Source organism: Solanum tuberosum, unplaced genomic scaffold, assembly GCF_000226075.1.
Source record: "Solanum tuberosum cultivar DM 1-3 516 R44 unplaced genomic scaffold, SolTub_3.0 scf00048, whole genome shotgun sequence".
In the NCBI taxonomy this organism is placed as follows: Eukaryota; Viridiplantae; Streptophyta; class Magnoliopsida; order Solanales; family Solanaceae; genus Solanum; species Solanum tuberosum.
Genome location: NW_006238976.1, coordinates 1742506 through 1765386, shown reverse-complemented (window position 1 = coordinate 1765386; position 22881 = coordinate 1742506). Strand labels below are relative to the sequence as shown.

The following is a 22881-nucleotide window of genomic DNA, read 5'->3' as shown; positions in this document are numbered from 1 at the left end:
TCCCCCTCCATACCATCAAAAGACACCCCTAAAAACTTCACAAAATTAATGTACTTCTCTACCGCCCAATTGGAAATACCCCCACCCCCACCCCCAAACACACACACAATTAACCAATAATGACATAATGAGTTTTTGGGATTTCAAGATTATTATATTATATAGTATAAAGTATAGTAATCAAGAACAAAAAATTTTTAAAACATGTGATTTTGGAAGTTGTAATATAGGACTATGATCTTTAAAATATTCTAACTCATAGTCCTATATCCAAAATCGCATTTTTATATCTCCAGAAATAAAAAAAAACTAGTTTGGAATTTTATATAGTACTCTTTCTGGACTATTTTATGTAAAGATGTTTGACTAAATATTGAAGGTAAAAAATAAATAAAAAATAGATTGTCGTAACTTATATGATTTTAAACATGATATGATTTTAAACGTGATATGATATTTGTGTCTATGAAATCCTCTCTTTGATCCTATCTATCGCTTTTTATTTCTCGAGATTTAAATTATGTGAATTTTGATCAATAATTTTAAATGTATATTTGCATTGACATGAGATGAATTGCAACTTATAGTATTTTTTGTACCATGTTTAAATATCTAAATTTTACTTTTATAATATTGATCAATTGATCAAATCCAATTTATAAGCTACAAAAATTAGTCAAATTTACTCTTGAAATGAGAAATTGACACATACTTTGATACAGAAAAGTGCATTATTAGGAATAAAATGAAAAATAAAAGTGTCAATTAAAGAATACTAGTATAACTTACCACAACATAATATATCCAGACGAGGGAAGAGGTAGAAATGTTGCTTATGATAGACTCTGGACTCAAGAAAAAAATATTTCAAAAAAGGTCGGAAAACTAGTATAATGACTTAGATCATATATTGAAGATGGGGTACAAACTATCCTCATCAGACTCCACTGGTAGGACTATACTGAATATGCTATTGTTGTTGATTGAATTCATTTTACGTCGTCTTTTAATTGGTTTAAGGGTTAATTATTGAAGAGGGAGAGGGGTGCTTTTAATTTGATTTGATTTTCTTTCTAGGAAGTCTATTTTGTACGTATTGATTATCTTGTTTTGCATGAGAGAGAGAGAAAGTAATAGCAAAAAAGCATATATCAATGAAAAAACATGGCTTACAAGTCATCATCACACACCCCCTTAGGCCACTCTCTCTCTCTCCTTAACCTCTGGAAAATCCATAATGTTTTCTCCTTCATCTGATCTTCATCATCCTCTCTAATTTCTAAGGATGTTTTTTTTCATAGTACACCATGTTTCTTGTTTTGTTTGAGAAAAAAACAACACAAAGAAAAAAAAGGTTCATTTCTTGATCTTCCCTTTTCTTTTCTTGTTTTGATGTTTTATGTGCAAAAACAAGTTGGTAGTGAGTAAAAATTCAATCTTTTTGTTCAAAAAAGGTAAATTTGATGGTAACTAAAAACCCCTTTTAGTTTTTAGTTCATTTGATCTTCTTCTTTTTTTACCTTTTGTTTTCTTGTTTTGAAGTTTTAACTAGTCTACAAGCATTTGGGTGAGTAAAAATTCAATCTTTTTGTTGAAAAAAGGTAACTTTGATGGTAACTAAAAACCCCTTTTAGTATTTAGTTCATTTGATCTATTTTTACCTTTTGTTTTCTTGTTTTGATGTTTTTAACTAGTCATCTATGTGGAAAAATTCAATCATTTTGTTAAAAAAAGGTAACTTTGATGGTAACTAAAAACCCCTTTTAGTTTTTAGTTCATTTGATGTTTTTTTTTTTACGTTTTGTTTTCTTGTTTTGAAGTTTTAAACTAGTCATCTATGTTGTTACAAACACTTGAGTGAGTAAAACTTCAATCTTTTTGTTCAAAAAAGGTAACTTTGATGGTAACTAAAAACCCCTTTTAGTTTTTAGTTCATTTGATGTTTTTTTTTTTACCTTTTGTTTTCTTGTTTTGAAGTTTTAAACTAGTCATCTATGTTGTTACAAACACTTGAGTGAGTAAAACTTCAATCTTTTTTGTTCAAAAAAGGTAAAATATATTTGTAGTTCACTTGATCTTTGCCTTTTGATGTTCTTCACTCTACCTATGTTGTTTTTTTACCATTTTTGGGTTGTTTTAATAAAAGATATGCAGATCTTGATGGGATTTTTGTTTGTTGCAGAATCATGAAAGTACTTAAAGAGTTATAAAGCTGAGATCTTTATATGTATATATAGATGGCTAGTCATCATCAAGAAAGTATTCGCGAAGAGATTAAACCAAGATCATCATCAATGGTTACTAGTACTGGTTATTGGTTTTCATCAGATACAAATAATCCTAATCCAACACCACATAATATGGTGAATCATCAGTTGCAAAATTTTGAAACAAATCCAGAGATGTACAATTTGAGTAGTACTACTTCTAGTATGGATCAAATGATAGGGTTTCCACCAAACAACAATAATCCTCATCATGTGTTGTGGAAAGGTAATTTTCTTAACAAGATCAATGGTGTTGATGATGATGATGATCATGGTCCTTCGTCTTCTAAGAACATTAGTGAACAATTTTACCAACATGGTAGTCATGAAAATATGTTGACAACCACAACTACTCATCATGATGATCATCAAGGCTCGTGGCATCACGATAATAACAGAACATTACTTGTTGATGATCCATCTATGAGATGTGTTTTCCCTTGTGAAGGAAATGAAAGGCCAAGTCAAGGACTTTCATTATCTCTTTGTTCCTCAAATCCACCAAGTATTGGTTTACAATCTTTTGAACTTAGACATCAAGATTTGCAACAAGGACTAATACATGATGGATTTTTGGGTAAATCTACAAATATACAACAAGGGTATTTTCATCATCATCATCAAGTTAGGGACTCGAAATACTTGGGTCCGGCTCAAGAGTTGCTCAGTGAGTTCTGTAGTCTCGGAATAAAGAAGAATAATGATCATTCTTCTTCAAAAGTACTTCTAAAGCAACATGAGAGTACTGCTAGTACTTCAAAAAAGCAACTTTTACAGTCTCTTGACCTTTTGGAACTTCAAAAAAGAAAGACAAAATTGCTTCAAATGCTTGAAGAGGTATATTATATATATTCTTTCCATCTTTTTTGACATGAAATAGTTGAAAAAGTTTAGTCTTTTTTTTAATTGTTGTAAATTCAAAGTTCAAATCTTGATGAACTAATTGAGAGGCTGAATAGGCCCTTTTCCATTAATTGCCCACATGGTGACAATTTCACTATTCCATTAATTCTCTACAACCCTTTTCTCCTTTTTCATTACGCTATCAAAAACAACCTCTTTGCCTCCCAAGGTAAAGGTAAGGTCTGCGTACTATATATACAGTACTCTACCCTCCCAGACCCCACTTGTACGTATGTTGTTGTTGTTGTTCATACTTCACTAGGCAAAAGAGATAAAAAAAGATTCAATTTTTTTGGATTATGTGTAGGTGGATAGAAGGTACAAGCATTATTGTGATCAAATGAAGGCTGTTGTATCATCATTTGAAGCAGTGGCTGGAAATGGAGCAGCAACAGTTTACTCAGCCTTAGCATCAAGGGCTATGTCAAGGCATTTTAGATGTTTAAGAGATGGAATTGTGGCACAAATTAAGGCCACAAAAATGGCTATGGGAGAAAAAGACAGTACTAGTACTCTTATTCCTGGTTCAACAAGAGGTGAAACACCAAGACTCAGACTTCTTGATCAAACTTTAAGGCAACAAAAGGCTTTCCAACAGATGAATATGATGGAGACTCATCCATGGAGACCGCAACGCGGTCTCCCAGAAAGATCAGTCTCTGTCCTCCGCGCCTGGCTCTTTGAACACTTTCTTCACCCGTAAGTCCGATCTCAGATTTAAATTTGATGAATTCAACTTACTGCATGTAGTACTATACTTTTAACTTATGGTATGTGGTTGTGCTCTTTGAACATATGAATTCAACTTACTATACTTTTTAAAGTATGGTATATATTACTTATAGACTATATATTTATGGCTGTCGGTTAAATATAAATTATGTATAATTTTTATATATTATACATTTAAACTTGTCTAGTTCTCTTATCGGTATTTTTTAAAAGTTATCATTATTTGTTGTTGTTGTTGCTTGTTTTTTTTTTTACCATGGCTTGTTCGTTATTGTATTTGTTTTATTATTCTAGTCGAGGGTCTATCTGAACAGTCTCTCTATTTTCACAAGATTATGATAAGGTTGTATACATACCATCCTCTCCAGACTTCAGTTGTGGATTACACTGAATATTTTACTATTATTGTATATTATACATCTGAACGCTATTATTTTGAGTGACGACTATTATTTACTGAGAAAGAATCAAAGTTTTATTATTATTTTTTTATAGAAAAGAAGAAAATAATATAACCCCACTTGTAGTTGTAGTACCAAGGATCTTTCCATGGGCCATCAATCATTGTTCACAAAAATAGCTAAATATCTTGGGAGTTACTCTCAATTTGTTGTTACAGTAACTCCTTTTAACTATGCTCTATCATAACTACGCTGTCGATAGAATTTTTGTTGATTTTATTTTGTTACATCACATAGAAAGTACAATGTATATATATGTTATTATAAACTATAGTATAAGTACAATTTATATTTACTTTCTTTATGGAAACAATATTCTTGCAGGTACCCAAGTGATGTTGATAAACACATTTTAGCTCGCCAAACTGGTCTTTCAAGAAGCCAGGCATGTCCCTTTCTCCACCATAACATTTTAATGATATAGGAGTAATATCGAGTTTAAGTTATATGCACTAACAGAGTGATAATATAAAGATTTTTGACACTATCAATTAGTTAATTAAAGTATCATTTTTATCAAGTTGCACACATTTCCTTATCATAGAGATGTAATATCGAGTTTAAGTTATATGCACTGACAAAATGACAATATAAAGATCTTTTTTATGAGCGTTTTGACATATTATAGAAGATTGTGTTCCATTTATACTTATAGTTATCTTTTAAGTGATCTGATAGTGTGAATCTTTATCGTCTGTATATAGAACTTATACTCTTTACTAGTACATATAGTAGTTACCTTATAATTGTTTATACTGTTAGTATATATAATTTTGAAGTATTTGTGTTTTTACAAAGTCATGTCATGCATGTAAGATTCAATGGATTTTTTATTTTTTTTTGGGCAGGTGTCTAATTGGTTCATTAATGCAAGGGTAAGGCTATGGAAGCCAATGGTGGAAGAAATGTACATAGAAGAAACAAAAGAAGAAGAAAATGTTGGATCTCCAGATGGATCAAAAGCCCTAATTGATGACATGACAATTCATCAATCACACATTGATCATCATCAAGATCAAAAGCCAAATCTTGTAAGAATTGACTCTGAATGCATATCTTCCATCATAAATCATCACCCTCATGAGAAAAATGATCAAAACTATGGAGTAATTAGAGGTGGAGATCAATCGTTTGGCGCGATTGAGCTAGATTTTTCAACAAATATTGCTTATGGTACTAGTGGTGGTGATCATCATCATCATGGAGGGGGTGTTTCTTTAACATTGGGATTACAACAACATGGTGGAAGTGGTGGATCATCAATGGGGTTAACTACATTTTCATCACAACCATCTCATAATCAAAGTTCACTTTTTTATCCAAGAGATGATGATCAAGTTCAATATACATCACTTTTGGATAGTGAAAATCAGAATTTGCCATATAGAAACTTGATGGGGGCACAACTTCTTCATGATTTGGCTGGTTAAAAAATGAGATTAATTCTTCATTTTGGACCTTATTATATACTCTAATTTTAATATATATTGGTGATGAATGATGATAGATGGATGGATATTATAAGTAGTAATAGCTAGTAGTTGCAACAATATATGGGGTATAGATAATTAAAAGAAGTGATTTGGAATCATACAATTATTAAAAATTCTACATTTGGGAATTTTTTAGGTATTTTGGGTGATGACATGAATTTTGTTTCTATAGTTGGTAATTCTTGGATGCTATAGCTTCTTCTTTTTTTGTGAAAATTTTGGTAATTGTTATGCATCTAAATTATTGCCATGTGATTGAAACAAATATCAGTATATACATATTTTGCAATTTGAAAAAAAAAATACAATTATTATAAATCTCTCTTCTGAGTCGAGGTACTGATCTATCGAAAACAATCTTTCTATTGTGTATGTCTTACTTTTTTTCAGACTCGACTCATGAAATTATACTTAGTATGTTGTTGTTCCCTCTCTGGTGTTTGAGATACTTTGGTAGCATAAGTGATGGAATCATGTGTGGTTGTAATAATTCAAATGAGAAAAAAACAATTTTAATTTTGTAAGGATGCTTTGAAGATTTTTGTTTTCTGGGATTGGTACAAAGAGAATTAAATTAAGCTGCAAAATCAGTTAGCCTCTCAATTATCAAGATTAAGACCATCCAACAGAAATTGGAAAAAATGAAGCATCATTAATTATTTCATAATTGCACGTATAGTCCATGAATAATATCACCCAAAAAAAATAATCATTTCTCCAATTATCATGAATTCTTTTACCAAAAAGTTGCTTAGAAAATATTTTTCTCCATGAGTGTGACATTACGCCCATGACAAAGGATGGGTTGAACAGAAGGACGGGCTAGGATTGAGATTTTTTTAAGAAGTTGCGCATGTTACCTCAGACGAATATCATCATAATAGAGAAAAATAAAGAATCATATAAAGAATGTCAACACGAAGATAGTACGTTACCGCGATAATATCCTAAAGACAAATTCATAAGCTTTAATTTGATGGACCAAGACAAACAATACGATAACATGAACTTTGATGAATTGAAAGAGACCTTTCTTTTTGTAGTTTAGTCAATGTATTTTATCTTTATTGTTAGCTTAAGATTATAGTAATTTTTACTTAATTTCCAATAATTTATAATTATATATTGTTATTTATAATATAGCTAGAGCTTATTGTTAAATGAAATATATGACTTGCTTATATGTACTATAGAAAAACATGCATGTGAGTTTAATCGATTAAAACAATATATCTACAAAATTCTATTCATCATGAAGAAAAAACCCATGTTTTTCCTTTTTTTTCAATAATCGTGGTGTTCAAGTCAGCTTGTGCGTACCTCGATTAATTTCTAGATATTAGATATATAACTCTGTCCATTTAAGTTAGAACAAATAGGAAGAAATCACCTAGCATTTTTGTCCCGGCTAAAATTTTTCCTTTTAATTAATTAGTTAATTATATACTATGGTATCTTATTTACTTCTTTTGTGAAATATTGTGTCTAGAGCTGAATTAAATAAGATAGTAAATGGCTGGTAGTTGGAGTTTAGATCTGCACATGTAAATATTCTATTTTCAGAAACATTATGTTTATTGCTTTATTTCTGTTTCTATGGTTTGTTTTAGATACTTCCATATCTAGATACCTTTTTCTATAAAATGAAAACATACAACCATAATTATTTTTTTGAAACATGCATTGACTTACATGAGGTAATCATACTCTAAAAACAAAGAACTAGCGATAGAAAAATTTTAGACAACAAATTTTATCGCTAATTCTATTTATCGATGAATTGATAAATTATCATAAACTTCAGTTAGTTACGAGAAATTTAACGACATAGGCAACTTGGGATCCTATGCTTAGCTACAACTTTAAGCTAAGGAGCAAAATAGGATATAGTGGACGTATTAGCAAAAGTAGGAGCAAAGACAGCTTTTTGATGATCGACATCGTAGTTTATTTGATAGTTTCTCCTTTTTTTGTTATCGATATTTTTATGACAGATAAATTAGAAATTACTTTATTAGAAACACTTTGACATATAGTAATAATCGTAATTAGCCAGAAACACAAGTTAATTTGGTCTATTTTCAACAAGTGAACTTTTTCCATTTTCAACAATATGACATAAGACATTTACAAATTTGATGAAACCTTTTACTTTATTTTACACTTAAAAAGTGAAAGATATATTATAGGACAAAAGGAGTATAAAATTCCAATAAATGATATATAAACATGCAAATTTGAATAGGAATCCTAAAGTAAAGTTTTCAAACAAATATTTCCAGCAATGAAATTATAAACCCATTAACTCAAGGTATATTCTGGTAAGTTAACCTGATTTTTCTATTTAACTCCTAATAATAAGATTTATATAGCTACAAAGTCATATTTAAGACATAAGTCTAAAAAAATTTGATGATACTTCTTCGTTAAATTGTGTTCAGTCAAACAATATTTCATATATAAATTGAAAAGGAGAGAGTGAAATTTATCTATCACTACTCCAGAATATAACATTATTCGGCTAGCTTAAAAACTTTATTTTGTGTATTAATACAATATGTTGACTTTTTTTTTTTTTAATGTTTTAACAATTCTTAATAAAATTTATGTCTTCGCCACTATATACAATGATGAATCTATAGCATAGTTTATGGGTTGACATGAGGATCGTGATTAACATTGGTATAGACCTTCATTAAATATTTATAATATGTGATTATGAACCCAATCATTATTATATATTAATTTAGGAGCTTAATAAGAACTCAAAAATTTTAAATTCTAGATTCGGCTTCTGATTATATATTAATTTTATTCATGATGTAATTTTAAGGGAAAATTACGCTGTTAAGCAAATTTATACTATTTAATTAGTCATTATAGCTCTAGCTATAATTACCACTTGCGACTAACAGTAACCGTAAATTAAGTGGGTTGGGTCCGAGTTTGTATAATTCGTCATATTTGTATAAATCGCAACTAACAATTCTTCGTTTGATTTGTATTTGTATACGATGGTTTGTATTTACATATAACAACAATTTCCTTTGATTTTTCAGTTTTATCACCAATACATTTTTAAAAAAAATTTGTATAACTCTTTAACGTTTGTATAAATGTGTTGTTCTCAGATTTTGTATAATATAATTTGTATAACTGTTTTAAGTTCATATGTTTATATTTGTATCAATTCTTTATTTTGAGTTTTTTCATATTTGTATAATTCCATAATTTGTATTACTCAATTATACAAATACACATGAATTATACAAACATACCCACGAATTATACAAACGAGATGCGAATTATACAAATTATTGCCCTCTCTCGCTCGCCTCTCTTCCCCCTCTCCCAATCTTGCTCTTCTCTCTCCTCCCTCCTCCCTAAACATGTAGCTACGGATCATAATTAGCAAACTATAACTATAGAGTCTAATTAAGTTATTTAGAGTGGCTGACTATATGCGAAAATTCCCCAAATTTTAATGCTACAATTCGGGTCGCGAAATCCAGCTCGGCCCAAGTAAATACGGGCCCATTTCAAATTCAGTCCACACCCTTTAAACGTTTTGACCCGACCCTCTCTATTTCCGTCTCTTTCCCTCTTTCTTCACTTCTTCTCTGCGATCTCATCTTTTGTCTCAGGTAAATTCACAACACCATAGCCTATTTAAGCTTTTCGTTATTCGTTTCTTTTATATAGAGAAAGGGGTTTTTTTTTGAGCTTTGAATTGTTCCTTCTGGTAAAGTCAATAGTCTTTTGTTATAGTTTTGAATTTCATAGAAAAAATAATCGAAATTTATGTCAATTTCTCATGAAGTTTTGATTTTTTTGCGAATTTGAGATTTGGGTTTGACCCTAATGTCCGCTATTGTTAATAGAGGGGATTTTTTTTTTTTTTTGTTCATGTATTCCAGAACTTGAAGAATTGTGATCAGCTTATAGACGGATGGATTTAGTTGCGAAGTATCAGGTATTTTTTGGTTTCCTAAAATGGGTGCTTTTTTATTTCATGGAAAATGTAGTATGGATGGTTGATACCCGAGGGTGTGGCCTAGTGGTCAATGAGAGCACCATCAGGTGTGAGGTTCAAATCCTGGTACATGCTACTGGTGAAAGGTGAAATGTATCCCGTGGAACTAGTCGAGTTTGCACAAGCTGGCCTAGACACCGTGGTTATAAAAAAAGATAGTGTGGATGGCTGATGATCAATGTTTTGATTATGTGTAACTAGGTGTGACTGAATATGTTATGTTTTGTTTTGCAGGGTGTAGTTGGAAGGGTGTTTCGGAATGAAAACTCAGGTTCAAGTGAAGATAGGTAAGTGTTTTTTTTTTTAATCAATTCCCGTATTGATAGCTCTAAGTGAATGTTACTCGGACTCTTAAAAATGTCAACGGGTGCGGGTCGGATTCTCCAAAAGTAGTGTATGACACGGGTGCAGCATCGAAAGTGAAGAGTCCGCGCAACTTAGCAGCCTCTAACGAGATAAATTCCAATGTGTCTGCGCAACTTAGCAGCCTCTAACGAGATAAATTCTAATGTGTCCGCGTAACTTAGCAGTCTCTTACGAGATAAATTCCAATGTGCATTTATGAATTGCTGTTGTTTATGCAATGAATAATTGGTGCACCTGAAACCAAAAATAACTACCAACTCAATTTCGAATCAGTTGACGTCGGCTATATGAATCCTCACTCGTTTGGAAGATACTCAAATCATTTGAAAAATTGGAATATAAGTGAAGAAAGGTAAAGGGATGGACCCATTATCCTTTAAGTTCAAGTTGTTGCCGCTCATCTTTGAGGAATTCTCTGTTATCAAGAAAAAACCTTTTAAACCTAATAACCTTACAAAGAAAAGATAATGACATAAATGATCCACTTCCTGGAAGGAAAATGGATTCCATTCTGTAATTATTCACCGTGAATTCAGAAAAATACTTTTATTTAATCATATTTCTTGATGGGTTAAGTGTTTGTAGCATCCATCAAATGTGAGCCCTTGGTAGAGATCATGTACAGTAATAATATTTTTGGTATGGTTAGAAGAAATGTCTTCTTTCTATAATTGGGAAATGTTAAAGACATTATGATCCTGGAAATTAAGCTTTTCCCTTAGATTGTCCAGCTGATTATCTTGTGCTGCTATTTGCTTTTTTTAAGTTAGGACAACACAATTTCCATGTGGCAGTTAGTCCAACTTGTCCAGCATGTTAATTAATCTAGTGTGTTGTCTTCACCAATAGCTATGTCGAACGCTTGCTTGACCGGATTAGCAACGGTGTGCTGGCTGAGGACAGGAGAGCTGCTATGCTCGAACTTCAGTCTGTTGTCTCTGAAAGTCGTGCTGGACAAATGGCCTTTGGAGCAATGGGTTAGTGTCTATATCTTGTTATCTGCATGCGAAGTCTGTTCCTATTTTCCTTCACCATCATATAATGATGTTTATTTAAATCTTTTATTTCTTGCAGGATTCCCAGTGATATTGAGCGTCTTAAAGGAGGAGCGTGATGATTTTGAGATGGTACAATTGCTTTGTTGCCAATTTTAACACTAAGATATGTTAATGTTATTTTAGTGGGGCTTATGCATTCTGTGTATTATTGGCATGAAAGTTCAAGCTATATGTTTGTAGAATATCTTGTCTTTTCATGATGTTTGGTATATAGTGCTAGCTAATTGGATGCTTTATTGCTTGTGTGGTACCAAAGATTGGTGTAAATTTGACTTGGGAGAACATATTGATGGTCAGAGTGAAATCAATACTGTCATAAAAAAAAGAGTGAAATCAATACTATTTTTGTTAAAGGCTAATGTTGTCTGTAACTATGTTTCGTTACCTACTGCTGGTGATGATTACTTGCGGATACATGTCTCTTTTATTGGTTCTAAAAGGCATAAAACATGTCTCACATTAATTTATGCGCTGGCTGTTATATAAGATCTTTCCTTTTCCCCCTTCGATTTTTTTTTAAGAATTACTACTTATATTAGATTTTGTTCAAAAGAGACTAACCAGAGGAAGGGGTTTTTTTGAGAACTACAGTTTCTCTCTCTCTTTTTCGTTTTTGTTTTTGGAAAAGGTAACATAAGTTGTATATATATATATAAAACAGACTGCAACATATGCAGTCATCATAATTACAATGTGGAGTACAGGAAGGTTTCCAATCCACTCTTCTTGTAAGGATTCTAAAACATCAAAATAGATTCAAGATCTTCTAGGTACTCTTGTTTACACCTAAACATGAAAAGGACTAGACACTTCAGCTTCTGTATAATACCGTGTTTATCTTCAGAGCAGCTTTAATTTCTTTCTTTCCAAATTGTCCACCAAATACCTTAATCAAAAAACAAACAAAAAAAAGTTGTCCACCAAATACTAGCTGGGACAATTCTCCATCTCTTTCCAGTTTAAGAGATTATGTTTCTGTTCCAACATGCTAGAACTTCAGGTATTCTCATTGGCATAGCCCACATGATTTCCCTTATATCGAGATATATCTTCCATAGTTGATATGTCTTCTTACAATGCATAAAGAGATGATTGATTATTTCTGCCTCCTCTCCACATAAGTGACATTTGGAGAATAATTGGTATCATCTCTTGATAAGATTGTTATGTGTCAAGACTGCCTCTTCTGCCAACAGCCATGTAAAGCAAGCAACTGTTTGTGGAATTTCGACTTTCCATATCAGTTTCTAAGGCCAACAGCCAATCAGAGTAGTACAGTTGAAATAATTTTCAAATTCCTAATTCTGTTGAGATCTTTTTCACTATTACTCTGGAATATTTTTTTTGTGTCATTGATCAAACTGCGTGGTCTTCAGCCGGTGAAGAACAGTTGTTGGTAGATACTATCTCAAAACTTAAAACTTTGTGCAATTATCTCAGCAGTGTTGGTGGAAACCCTTTCTTTTGTCTTTTAAAGTTTGGGACTACAAGGTATTTACTTTTGAAAGATCTAATGCATTTTGTTGTTTTGGTTGATCCCTGTATGATAGAGCCTCTACTTTTAACTTTATCAAAAAATAAATACACAACAACAACTTTTTACTGAAAAGGTTTTCATTTTCCATTGGTGGCAAATGATAAAAATCCTTCCCTTTTTTGTCAATTGATGTCTGTTTTATGCAACATTATTACTTTCCTCATCTGAATCAGTACTAAAAGTTATTCATATTGGGTACTTGAAGGTCAGGGGGGCTCTGGAAACTCTTGTGGGCGCTTTATCTCCAATTGGTCATGCAAAAGGGCCTGCGAATGAGGTTCAGCCAACTTTGATGAATAGCGATTTGCTTTCTAGAGAAGTAGATAATATCTCTCTTCTCTTAAGTTTGTTGGTAAGCATGTTATTGCTATTATTCTTTCTTGTTTCTGTTGTATAGTCAGTAATCTCTTTGCAATTGGCTGATCTAATAATACTCTGGCAGTCAGAGGAGGATTTCTATGTACGATACTATACACTTCAACTTTTGACGGCCCTCCTAACTAATTCTCCACAAAGGTATGTTTAGTACTTCCACTGCATATTGTTTCAAGTACGTTTTTATAAGCCCATTTTGAGGAGAAGACATGCTGAAATAATATTCAGGTTACAGGAAGCTATTCTTAGCATTCCCCGTGGTATCACACGGCTGATGGATATGCTTATGGATCGTGAGGTAGTGGAAATGATAAAATTATTATGCTCTTTGTCATTGTGGGATTCTAACTTTGGCATGTCTTGAAGGTCATACGAAATGAGGCACTGTTACTTCTGACTTACTTGACCCGTGAGGCTGAAGTGAGTGCTGTTCCTTCCTTGGTGGCTACCTCCCCTGTCGTAAATCTTCATAATTAACTTACTTTGTGTCTAGCATTTGGCTTGACTCCTTTTAAAATCTACAGGAAATTCAAAAAATTGTGGTCTTTGAAGGTGCTTTTGAAAAGATATTCAGCATTATTAAAGAGGAGGGAGGTTCAGAAGGAGGAGTTGTTGTGCAGGTTTGGACAAGTAATCTTAAGCTCAAGTCTATTTTTTTGTTTTTGTTTGTAGAATAGTAGAGATTCAAAGGTTTTGAACTTGTGTAGTCTGTCATTATCTTGCCTTTTTACCTTTTCTATTCATTATATCTGAGCATAACTTCCGTCTTGTTCTTACCTATTTCTGGCGTTCAATCACCATCATTTTTATTGTAAATATTTGTAATTCATGGTTTCTAGAAATTGCCTATATGTGTTACAAGTGCACTTGCTCCTGGGTTCCTAGAAAATGTGGGATAGTACAACAACAACATACCCAGTGTAATACCACAAATGGGGTTACCTCTACTTTGGGAGGCATTGGGAGGTAGAGAGGTTTCCGATAGACCCTCCCTCTGCTCAAGGAAAAGCATATCAAAGAAGATTATTTCTGATCACTGCATTGTTATTGAACATTTATCTGAACCCCTTTGTTGCTTTTACTTTGGCAATTTTTCAGGACTGTCTTGAACTGCTGAACAATCTCCTGCGTAATAGTGCATCAAATCAGGTTTCTGCTTGGGTGCCTCCCCAATGTTCATTACTCATATAATTTTAATTTTCCTAGTACTTACTATGAATCTATTGCAGGTATTACTTAGAGAGACGATGGGCTTTGATCAGTTGCTATCAGTTCTGAAGCTGAGAGGGACAACCTACAAATTTACACAAGAGAAGGTTAAACCCATAATCCATTTATATAATTTATGTGCCGCTGATATGATTTTCTCATGTACCTAAGCCTTACTGGTCTTTTCTCATTTCTTTGCCTTAAATGATTGCCAGTAGACAATAAATCTACTCAGTGTGCTAGAAACCATTAATTTGCTAATCATTGGTGGCCCAGAAACTGATCCTGGCAGAGATTCAAATAAGCTGACTAATAAAACAGTCTTGGTTCAGGTTTGTTCTTTCCATCAGTGTGAAAGCTGCTTACGTTTGGATTATCGCATCACTTTCCTAACTTATCTGATTGATATTATAGAAAAAGGTCTTGGACCATCTTTTCATGTTAGGAGTTGAAAGTCAATGGGCTCCAGTTCCAGTGCGTTGTGCGGTGAGTTGACTAGTTCTTTATGCCTTCAAGTATTTGACTTTCTTATCTAATTAATCAACTTTCATGGTTTCTTACTGAATTCTTAATAGTTGATTAGGCAAAATTAAATTAAAAAAAGTATAAGGGAGTGAGCAGATATTCCGGTTACTACGACTATTCTACTTTGAATTCCATTTACATTATAATGTAGTGAACATTGTTCACTGTAGATGCTGCTATAGCTAGTTGATTCTTGTAACTCTTATCTTCGAAACGGCTTTTGTCGATGTCAGGCACTTCATTGCATTGGTGATCTGATTGCGAATCACCCAAAGAATCTCGAAGAACTTGCAAGCAAAAGGCTCGGAGAGGAACCAGATTTAGAGCCTGCTTTGAATTCTGTCCTCCGGATACTTTTGCGCACTTCTAGTAAGCAAGAATTCATGGCAGCTGACTATCTTTTTAAGAACTTCTGTCAGGTTAGCATCTTAACTGAGTTCTTGCTTAAATGGTTAGATATTTCGACCAGTTGTATGTTATGCTTTCAGAATGATGTTAGATATTGTTCAACAGAGCTTCCTTTAGTATCTCCTTTGTTGGGTCTTTAGTTGTGTGTTATGCTTTCTTGAAATGTGTCATTTCGTAAAGCATGTTCTATGTGATCGGTGCAGCAAAATCCAGATGGCCAGACAATGTTGGCATCTACTCTAATTCTGCAGCCACAGTCAATGATTCATGCCCCTGTTGAGGAGGATATTAACATGTCATTTGGAAGGTAATCTATGCTGTTGAATATTTTATTTCCTAGTTTTACTTTTAGAGTATTCGAAATGTCTTCTAATTGATTTAAGCGTCCACTAATTACCCCCGATCATCCCATAAATACACTTACACATTCAAAATAAAAAATAAAAAAGCGAAAGATATAGAATAGGAACACTTTAATTTGCTTCAATATGACCTTCACATCTCCGACCCCCCTTTTCTATTTATCTCTTTTTTTTGTCTTTCTTTTTTGGCAGCATGCTTTTACATGGTCTTACCACAGGTGAAAATGAAGGTGATGTTGAGGTAATGTGATATGTTTTATACACATTCTTGGTGGTTCTCTGAAAATTTTAATTGGACACTTTGTTACTGAAGAAGTTTCAAAATAGACACTTTAATGCTTGTTACTTTACTGAAGAAGTTTCAAAGACACTTTAATAATTTAATACTCCCTCCGTCCCATTTTATGTGGCAACATTTGACGGGGCACGGAGTTTAAGAAATAAATGAAGACTTCGAAATGTTTACCAAATTGCCCTTTAAAAGTAGACTCTTTTTTCTCTCTCCTCATAAATGTATTGGAGTATTATTTTAAGATTAAGTGGGACCAACAAGGATAAAAGAGGAATTGTACCTTTATAAACTTACCATATAAGGAAATGTGACATTCTTTTTGGGACTGACCAAAAAGGAAATGGTGCCACATAAAATGGGACGGAGGGAGTTATTTTTATCAGGGGATTTCAGTGGGTATGTTGTTGATATTTTTATAAGGATATTTACTGTTAAATCATGTGAGGGGATATTAATTATTTCAATCTTGATGTCATGTTCTCAAAGGCAACAAATTCACTTTCTCACCTCGACTAATTCCACGAGGCACCTGCCACCTCCCACCTGCAATAGGTATCAAGTAACTCTGCCACCTAGGCTAGGAAGAATGGGAAGAAATCACCTAGTGTCTTTGTCCCTACTAGGATTTTAACCTAAGACCTCATGGTTCTTAATCAATTTCATTAACCACTACCACTAGGCCCACACCCTTGGGTAAAACATCCACTTTTTACGATTTCCTGATTGCATCTTTCATGAGAATTAGAAAATTGTGTTAGAGGTGAAAATTGGCCTATTATTTTTCTTGAATCCATTGTCATTTACTCCACTATCATTATTTCTGAAGAAAGAAAGCAAAATTCTTGTTTAAATTAGCTCTAAATATGTGTTGAATAATTGTATCAAAAGATTTTAAATCTTGGTGCTTCGCCCTCAGTCGGGACATAACTATTGATTCAGGTATTGATTTGCATCTTTGGAGCGTTAACTGTCATGTTGTCATTGACTCAGCATGTTAACTTTTAATATGCAGACTTGTTCTAGAGCTGCCAGTGTTCTTTCGCATGTCATCAAGGGTAATAACCAATGCAAGGAAAAGGTATGCTATGTTCTTCTTACCATCCAAAGATCTTAATCTGAGTGAAATAATTTTTTTATACACATGAACAAGAGATAATATTTTCATCTTGGAGTGGATGAACCAATAATGGATTTTTTATTTTTTTTTATTTTTGTGGGGCGAGGGATCTTGGTATTATAAAAACTTCTATCCATCAACAAAAATAAAATCATCTTGGAGTGCTGTTATATTCGGGAGAACGGTCATGCTGGACTGTGTTGCTGTTTCTGTGATAAGAATTATAAGATACAGAAGTTTTGTCTACCTTATTCTTTGGTTATAACATATAAGTGAATTGCAGGTTCTGCAAATTGAACTTGAAGCACCTACGCCCATTTTAGGAAGGGCGGAGCCTTTGTTACACCGTATGGTGAAGTATCTGGCTCTTGCCTCTTCTATGAAAAGTAAAGATGGAAAATCAAGCACATCTGAGAATGTGTTTGTTCAGCCCATTATCCTGAAACTGCTAATTATTTGGCTATCTGATTGTCCAAATGCGGTGCAATGCTTCCTGGATTCACGTCCTCACCTAACGTATTTGCTGGAGCTGGTCTCAAATCCTACCACAACTGTTAGTGTAAGGGGATTAGCTGCAGTTCTATTAGGGGAATGTGTAATCTACAACAAAAGCAATGCTAGTGGAAGGGATGCCTATAGCATAGTTGATGCCATAAGCCAAAAAGTTGGGCTCACATCGTACTTCTTAAAGTTTGACGAAATGCAGAAAAGCTCTCTTTTCACATCTGCTAAGCCATTTTTGCCACGTAAATCATTGACAAGATCATCCGCTGCCAGTATGGCTGAGATCGAAGATGGCGCAAATGAATCATCTGATCAGAAGAATGAGCATCCAATGCTTGCATCAGTATTTGATTCTCCATTCGTCTATTTTTTGAAGCGCTTAGAGGCTGATATTAGAGAAAAGATGGTAGAAGCTTACAGCAGCCCAAAGAGCCAGGTGACCGTGGTACCAGCAGAACTGGAACAAAGGAGTGGAGAAAACGATGTTGACTATATCAAGCGGCTGAAAACTTTTGTGGAGAAGCAATGTCATGAGATACAGGTAGTAAGGACTTTTTGGATAAATTATGGTCCTAATAAAATGCACTCTGTCCATTTAGTACAGGCTTAGAATTATTTGCATCTCACTATTTTACACCTGAATATAGTTTTGCATGCACAGTTAAGGTCTCAGCTGCAGGACAAAATTAGTTATAAAACAAAGCTGGTGATACTTAATTCACTTGAGAATTCTATTTCAATAAAAACTTAATCTACTTGAGAAAAACTATGACAATTTTTTCTATAAATAATTCAGTCATCCTAATTCAATATGCTTGAAAATTGCAGCACGACAACTAAAAGAAGGTAAAGTATCTTCTCTTGATAAGCGTAGAAAGGTAAAGTTACTAGTTGGACCATCATTATAGGTGAAAATGAACCTCTACCACCTCAGTGAGTTGGTCTATTTTAATTCTGCATTTATATGAGTATATTTTACCTGTGTGATTCCTGAGTGGTATAATTCTTTTTATATCTTTCTACTTAAACTATGAGCCTCTTTGGAGTCTGTACTGTTTAAAAGTTCTGGCTCCTCCACTCATAAACCATTGTATTAAATTTGCAAAATGAATGCTAGGAGGGTGTGACCCTTGATAGTTGGGTGAGGAGGTCAATGATTTGGGTAGAAGGCTAGTAGTACGTAGTTCCGTATCTTGTCTCTGTGCCTAGTAATACTAGGTTGATTTTCGGTATTTTACTATTTCTGTATTTCTCACTATTGAGGGTCTTTCGGAAACAACCTCTCTACCTGACAAGGCAGAGGTAAGGTTTGCGTACATACTGGGTATGTTGTTGAATGCTAGTCATATTGCTTAAAGTTTCTGAATCTTAGCCAAGTAATTTGCTCTCTTATACTTTGAAAAGTTCGTATCTACACATCCTCCAATGCGACCGGGCAGCCAAAAACTAGCATTCATACTACAAATAGCTTCCTTTGCGTTTTCTGCATAGCGAGGATGCATGTTTGCATTCCTCCTTTACTTTTGCTTCATACCTTTGCTTTTCTGACAATATTTGCCTGCTCTGTTTTATGCCAAATAGGACCTTTTGAGTCGGAATGCCACTTTGGCGGAGGATCTGGCCAGAACTGGTGGGAACAACTCATCCTCGCTTGAGCGCAAAGTCAGTGGGGGTTCAGACAGAGTTCAACTGGAGACTCTGCGTAGAGATCTTCAAGAGGCTTCTCAACGTATAGAGACGCTAAAGGCAGATAAGGCCAAGGCAGAATCAGAAGCTGCAACGTACAAAAACTTAGCTGGAAAGACGGAATCTGATCTGAAAAGCTTGTCTGATGCATACAACAGTCTGGAACAAGCCAACTTCCGACTAGAAAAAGAAGTAGACGCTTTGAAGAGTGGAGACATCGAGGCGTTAAAGGAAGAAGCAAGGGAAGAAGCTCTGAAGGAGAGTGAAGCTGAATTGAGTGATTTGCTCGTGTGCCTCGGACAAGAACAAAGCAAAGTGGAGAAACTTAGCACTAGACTGAGAGAGCTAGGTGAAGATGTAGATGCATTGCTGGAAGGTATAGGTGATGACGCTGGTGCTGATGATGCTGATGAAGATGAAGATGAAGACTAGTTTTACTGGTGTTTTCTTTCTCAAGTAAATTCATTTCATTGTATTTCTTCTTAGTTTTTCTCTACCCTACCCCCCTTGTGGTGCATACATTGTACATTGTAAAAATTTCACAATACTAACTTTGTTTAAGCTTAAACCAAGTATGTAAACCATCTTCTTGCATTATACTGGTAGGTTACTTTCAATTGCCTGTCTAACAACAACAAAATAATTCCACTTTATGGCTCTATGGTGGGTAGAGTCTACGTAGACCTTACCACTACCTCGTGGAGATAGAGAGGTTGTTTTAAACTCGTCTGTCTAAAATGAATAAAAATATCTTCTTTAGCAGTTTAGTTGTCTAATGAGGCACAACATAGTAGGGTGTTCGGAAGAAAAACATTAGGTGATATCTTGTCATTTATCCAAGTTTTGTTACACCAGAGTTATTTGGTACATGTCTTGGTGAGAGCCGAGAGGTTGTAGGGGAAGTAAGTGGAATAGTCCATTCTCACGTCGAAAATTACGTTAAACATAAAAAATAAATCATCAAGGAACCTAATGAATTGTTTCTAGGTTTTTAACTTACAAGAAATTTAAAATTTAGAAATTTCTAAATATAAAAAATACCATTTTTTTTTCATTCTCTAGAAATTAAGAATTCATCGAGACTAATAGTTACATTTCGATCCAGCAAGACCGTTACCAACAAAGTTGACTAAAAAAATGTACTCCCTCCATTTTATTTTACTTTTAACTCCTATACCAAAAATAAATGTTTCATTTTACTCTACTATTATAGTAAATCATGAGAGTTTTATTACTACATTTTTTCCATACTACCCTTCGTATAGCAGTCGTCAAAGTTAGAGTTTCAAAACATCACTAATAAAGTTAATTTAATCAAATATACTTAATTAAAATTTTCTTTAAAAATATGTCAATTCTACATGAGTCGAATGATATAAAATAGAGTATCTAGGAAACTGTGGAGAGTAGACCGAGTTCAATGTTGTGTGTTTATAACATAAAGAAAAAAGATCACCAAGGTTGTGATGGAATGGTAAGTACTCCTTCATCTTTAATCAGAGATCTTGAGTTTGTGTCCTCCTGGATATAGAGTTGTCTTTGTTAGAGAACGCTTTATAACCCAATATGAAACTTTCTAGCGAATATCTAATTAAAATTTAGTCGGTTCAATGTGGATACTGGACATCGAGTGGGAAATCAAAAGAAAAAAACATAAAGAAAAAATCTAAGAGTAGTTGAACCCTAAGACAAATAATCATGTTCCCTAAGTTTGTGTTTTTGCCACCCCCACTTTCCGATTCCACTAATTTGACCTAACACACATCACTAGCATTGACCTTTTGCCACTTTGCCTAATATATTTTTTATTATTATACCATAATGCCACTATACTATAATTTTGGCCTCAAAATTACTTTGAAAATAAACATAAAAATGGTCCCTTATCGCTAGAGCAATTTTAATCTTGTCAAAAAAGTGCTTGCACCCTTTGTCATATTAATCAAATTTTGAGTGGATGAGAAACCATTTTTGCCATTTTCTCAAACTATTTTAGTCAACAAAATAATCACGTCTGGAGTCATATTATCAAAATATTTATGAGTTCACACACGCAAAAAACTGAAAAAATCACTTAGTTTATATAAATTGACTCCTAAATGTCTAAAAATCACTCTAAAAATGGTGAGACGTACGTACTTCTCCCAAATTCCATATAAAGGGTTCCATAAAGGTTTTGCAAAAAAATCATCTGAAAGCCATATCTCCAACATATTCATGGACTAACATACATAAAAAAAAATTAAGAAAATCGCTTAATTCTTGTAAATTGACCTAAATGTCCAAAAATCACTCTAAAGTGGTGGGATTGTGCATACTGCCTCCACCAACTCCCTATGAAGGGCTCCATAAAGGTTTCGTAAAAAGTTCGTCCGGAAACAATATAACCAAAATATTCATGGGCAAACATACACTAAAAACTGAGAAAATCGCCTAATACCTGTAAGTTGACTTTTTAATTCCCAAAAATCACTCTAAAAATTGTGAGATTGTACGTACTGCTCCCTCAAATTCGTACGGAGGGTTCCATAAAGGTTTCGCAAAAAAATCATCCATAAGTCTTAACACCAAAATATTCATAGGCTAACACACACACGAAAAACTATGAAAATCACCTAATTCTTGTAAATATGACCTTAAAATGCTTAAAAATTACTCTAAAAATAGTGAGACTGTATGTATTGCTCCCTCAACTCCCTATGGAGGATTTCATAAAGGTTTCACAAAAACAATCTTTCCGAAGCTATAACATCAAAATATTCAATGGCTAACACACACGAAAAACTGAGAAAATCGCCCAACTCTGTAAAGAGGATTCTAAAAATGGTAAGACTGTACATACTACCCCCACAACTCCCTACTGAGGGTTCCATAAAGATTTCACAAAAAATTCATCCATGAATCATAACATCAAAATATTCATGGGCGTTCACATACGAAATACTAAAAAAATTATCTAATTTCATTAAATTGGCCCCTAAATAACCAAAAATAACTGTAAAAATGGTAAGAATGTACATACAACTACCCCTACTCCCTACGAAGGGTTCCATAAAGGTTTTACAAAAAATTCGGCCGAAAGCCATATCACCAAAATATTCATGGGCTAACACATACGAAAAATCGAGAAAATCGCTTAATTCTTGTAAATAGCCCCTAAATCCCCAAAAAATCACTCTAAAATGGTGAGACTATACGTACTGCTCCCCTAACTCCCTACCAAGGGTTCCATAAAAGTTTCACAAAAAAATCATTTGGAAGCTATATACTCAAATATTCATGAGCTAACACACACAAAAAAAATAAAAAACTGAGAAAATCACCTAATTTCTTTAAATTGGCTACTAATTGCCCAAATATCACTCTAAAAATGGTTAGACTATATGTACTGCTCCCCAAACTCCCTACAAAGGGTTCCGTAAATGCAAAAATATGCAATAAAAATGGTGGGACTATACATAATGATCCCCAACTCATTACGGAGGTCCTCATACAAAAATTTCAAAAAAAAATTCCAGGCGCCTCAAGGTTTCAGATCCATAGGCTAATACAC

General features: G+C 33.6%; 2 protein-coding genes across 3 annotated transcripts; both read left to right on the top strand.

Annotated features, from left to right (window-relative positions):
* Positions 1-1081: 1081 nt before the first annotated feature.
* Positions 1082-5995, top strand: LOC102577511 (homeobox protein BEL1 homolog). Its single transcript, XM_006343883.2, has 5 exons — positions 1082-1354; positions 2183-3104; positions 3478-3869; positions 4688-4748; positions 5212-5995. The coding sequence occupies exons 2-5, from the start codon at positions 2238-2240 to the stop codon at positions 5791-5793; spliced, it is 1902 nt and encodes a 633-aa protein (XP_006343945.1). The 5' UTR covers positions 1082-1354; positions 2183-2237; the 3' UTR covers positions 5794-5995.
* Positions 5996-9429: 3434 nt separating this feature from the next.
* Positions 9430-19925, top strand: LOC102587239 (golgin candidate 6). 2 transcript variants are annotated; one of them, XM_006343881.2, is made up of 20 exons: positions 9430-9500; positions 9774-9829; positions 10124-10176; positions 11105-11232; positions 11330-11382; positions 13056-13202; positions 13293-13366; positions 13454-13523; positions 13592-13645; positions 13750-13845; positions 14324-14374; positions 14455-14541; positions 14653-14766; positions 14849-14920; positions 15193-15378; positions 15571-15674; positions 15922-15970; positions 17034-17099; positions 17422-18183; positions 19224-19925. In XM_006343881.2, the coding sequence occupies exons 2-20, from the start codon at positions 9806-9808 to the stop codon at positions 19758-19760; spliced, it is 2727 nt and encodes a 908-aa protein (XP_006343943.1). In that variant the 5' UTR covers positions 9430-9500; positions 9774-9805; the 3' UTR covers positions 19761-19925. The 2 variants fall into 2 exon arrangements, with proteins under 2 accessions (XP_006343943.1, XP_006343944.1); XM_006343882.2 differs by lacking the exon at positions 9430-9500 and adding an exon at positions 9512-9598.
* The last annotated feature ends 2956 nt before the right edge of the window (positions 19926-22881 follow it).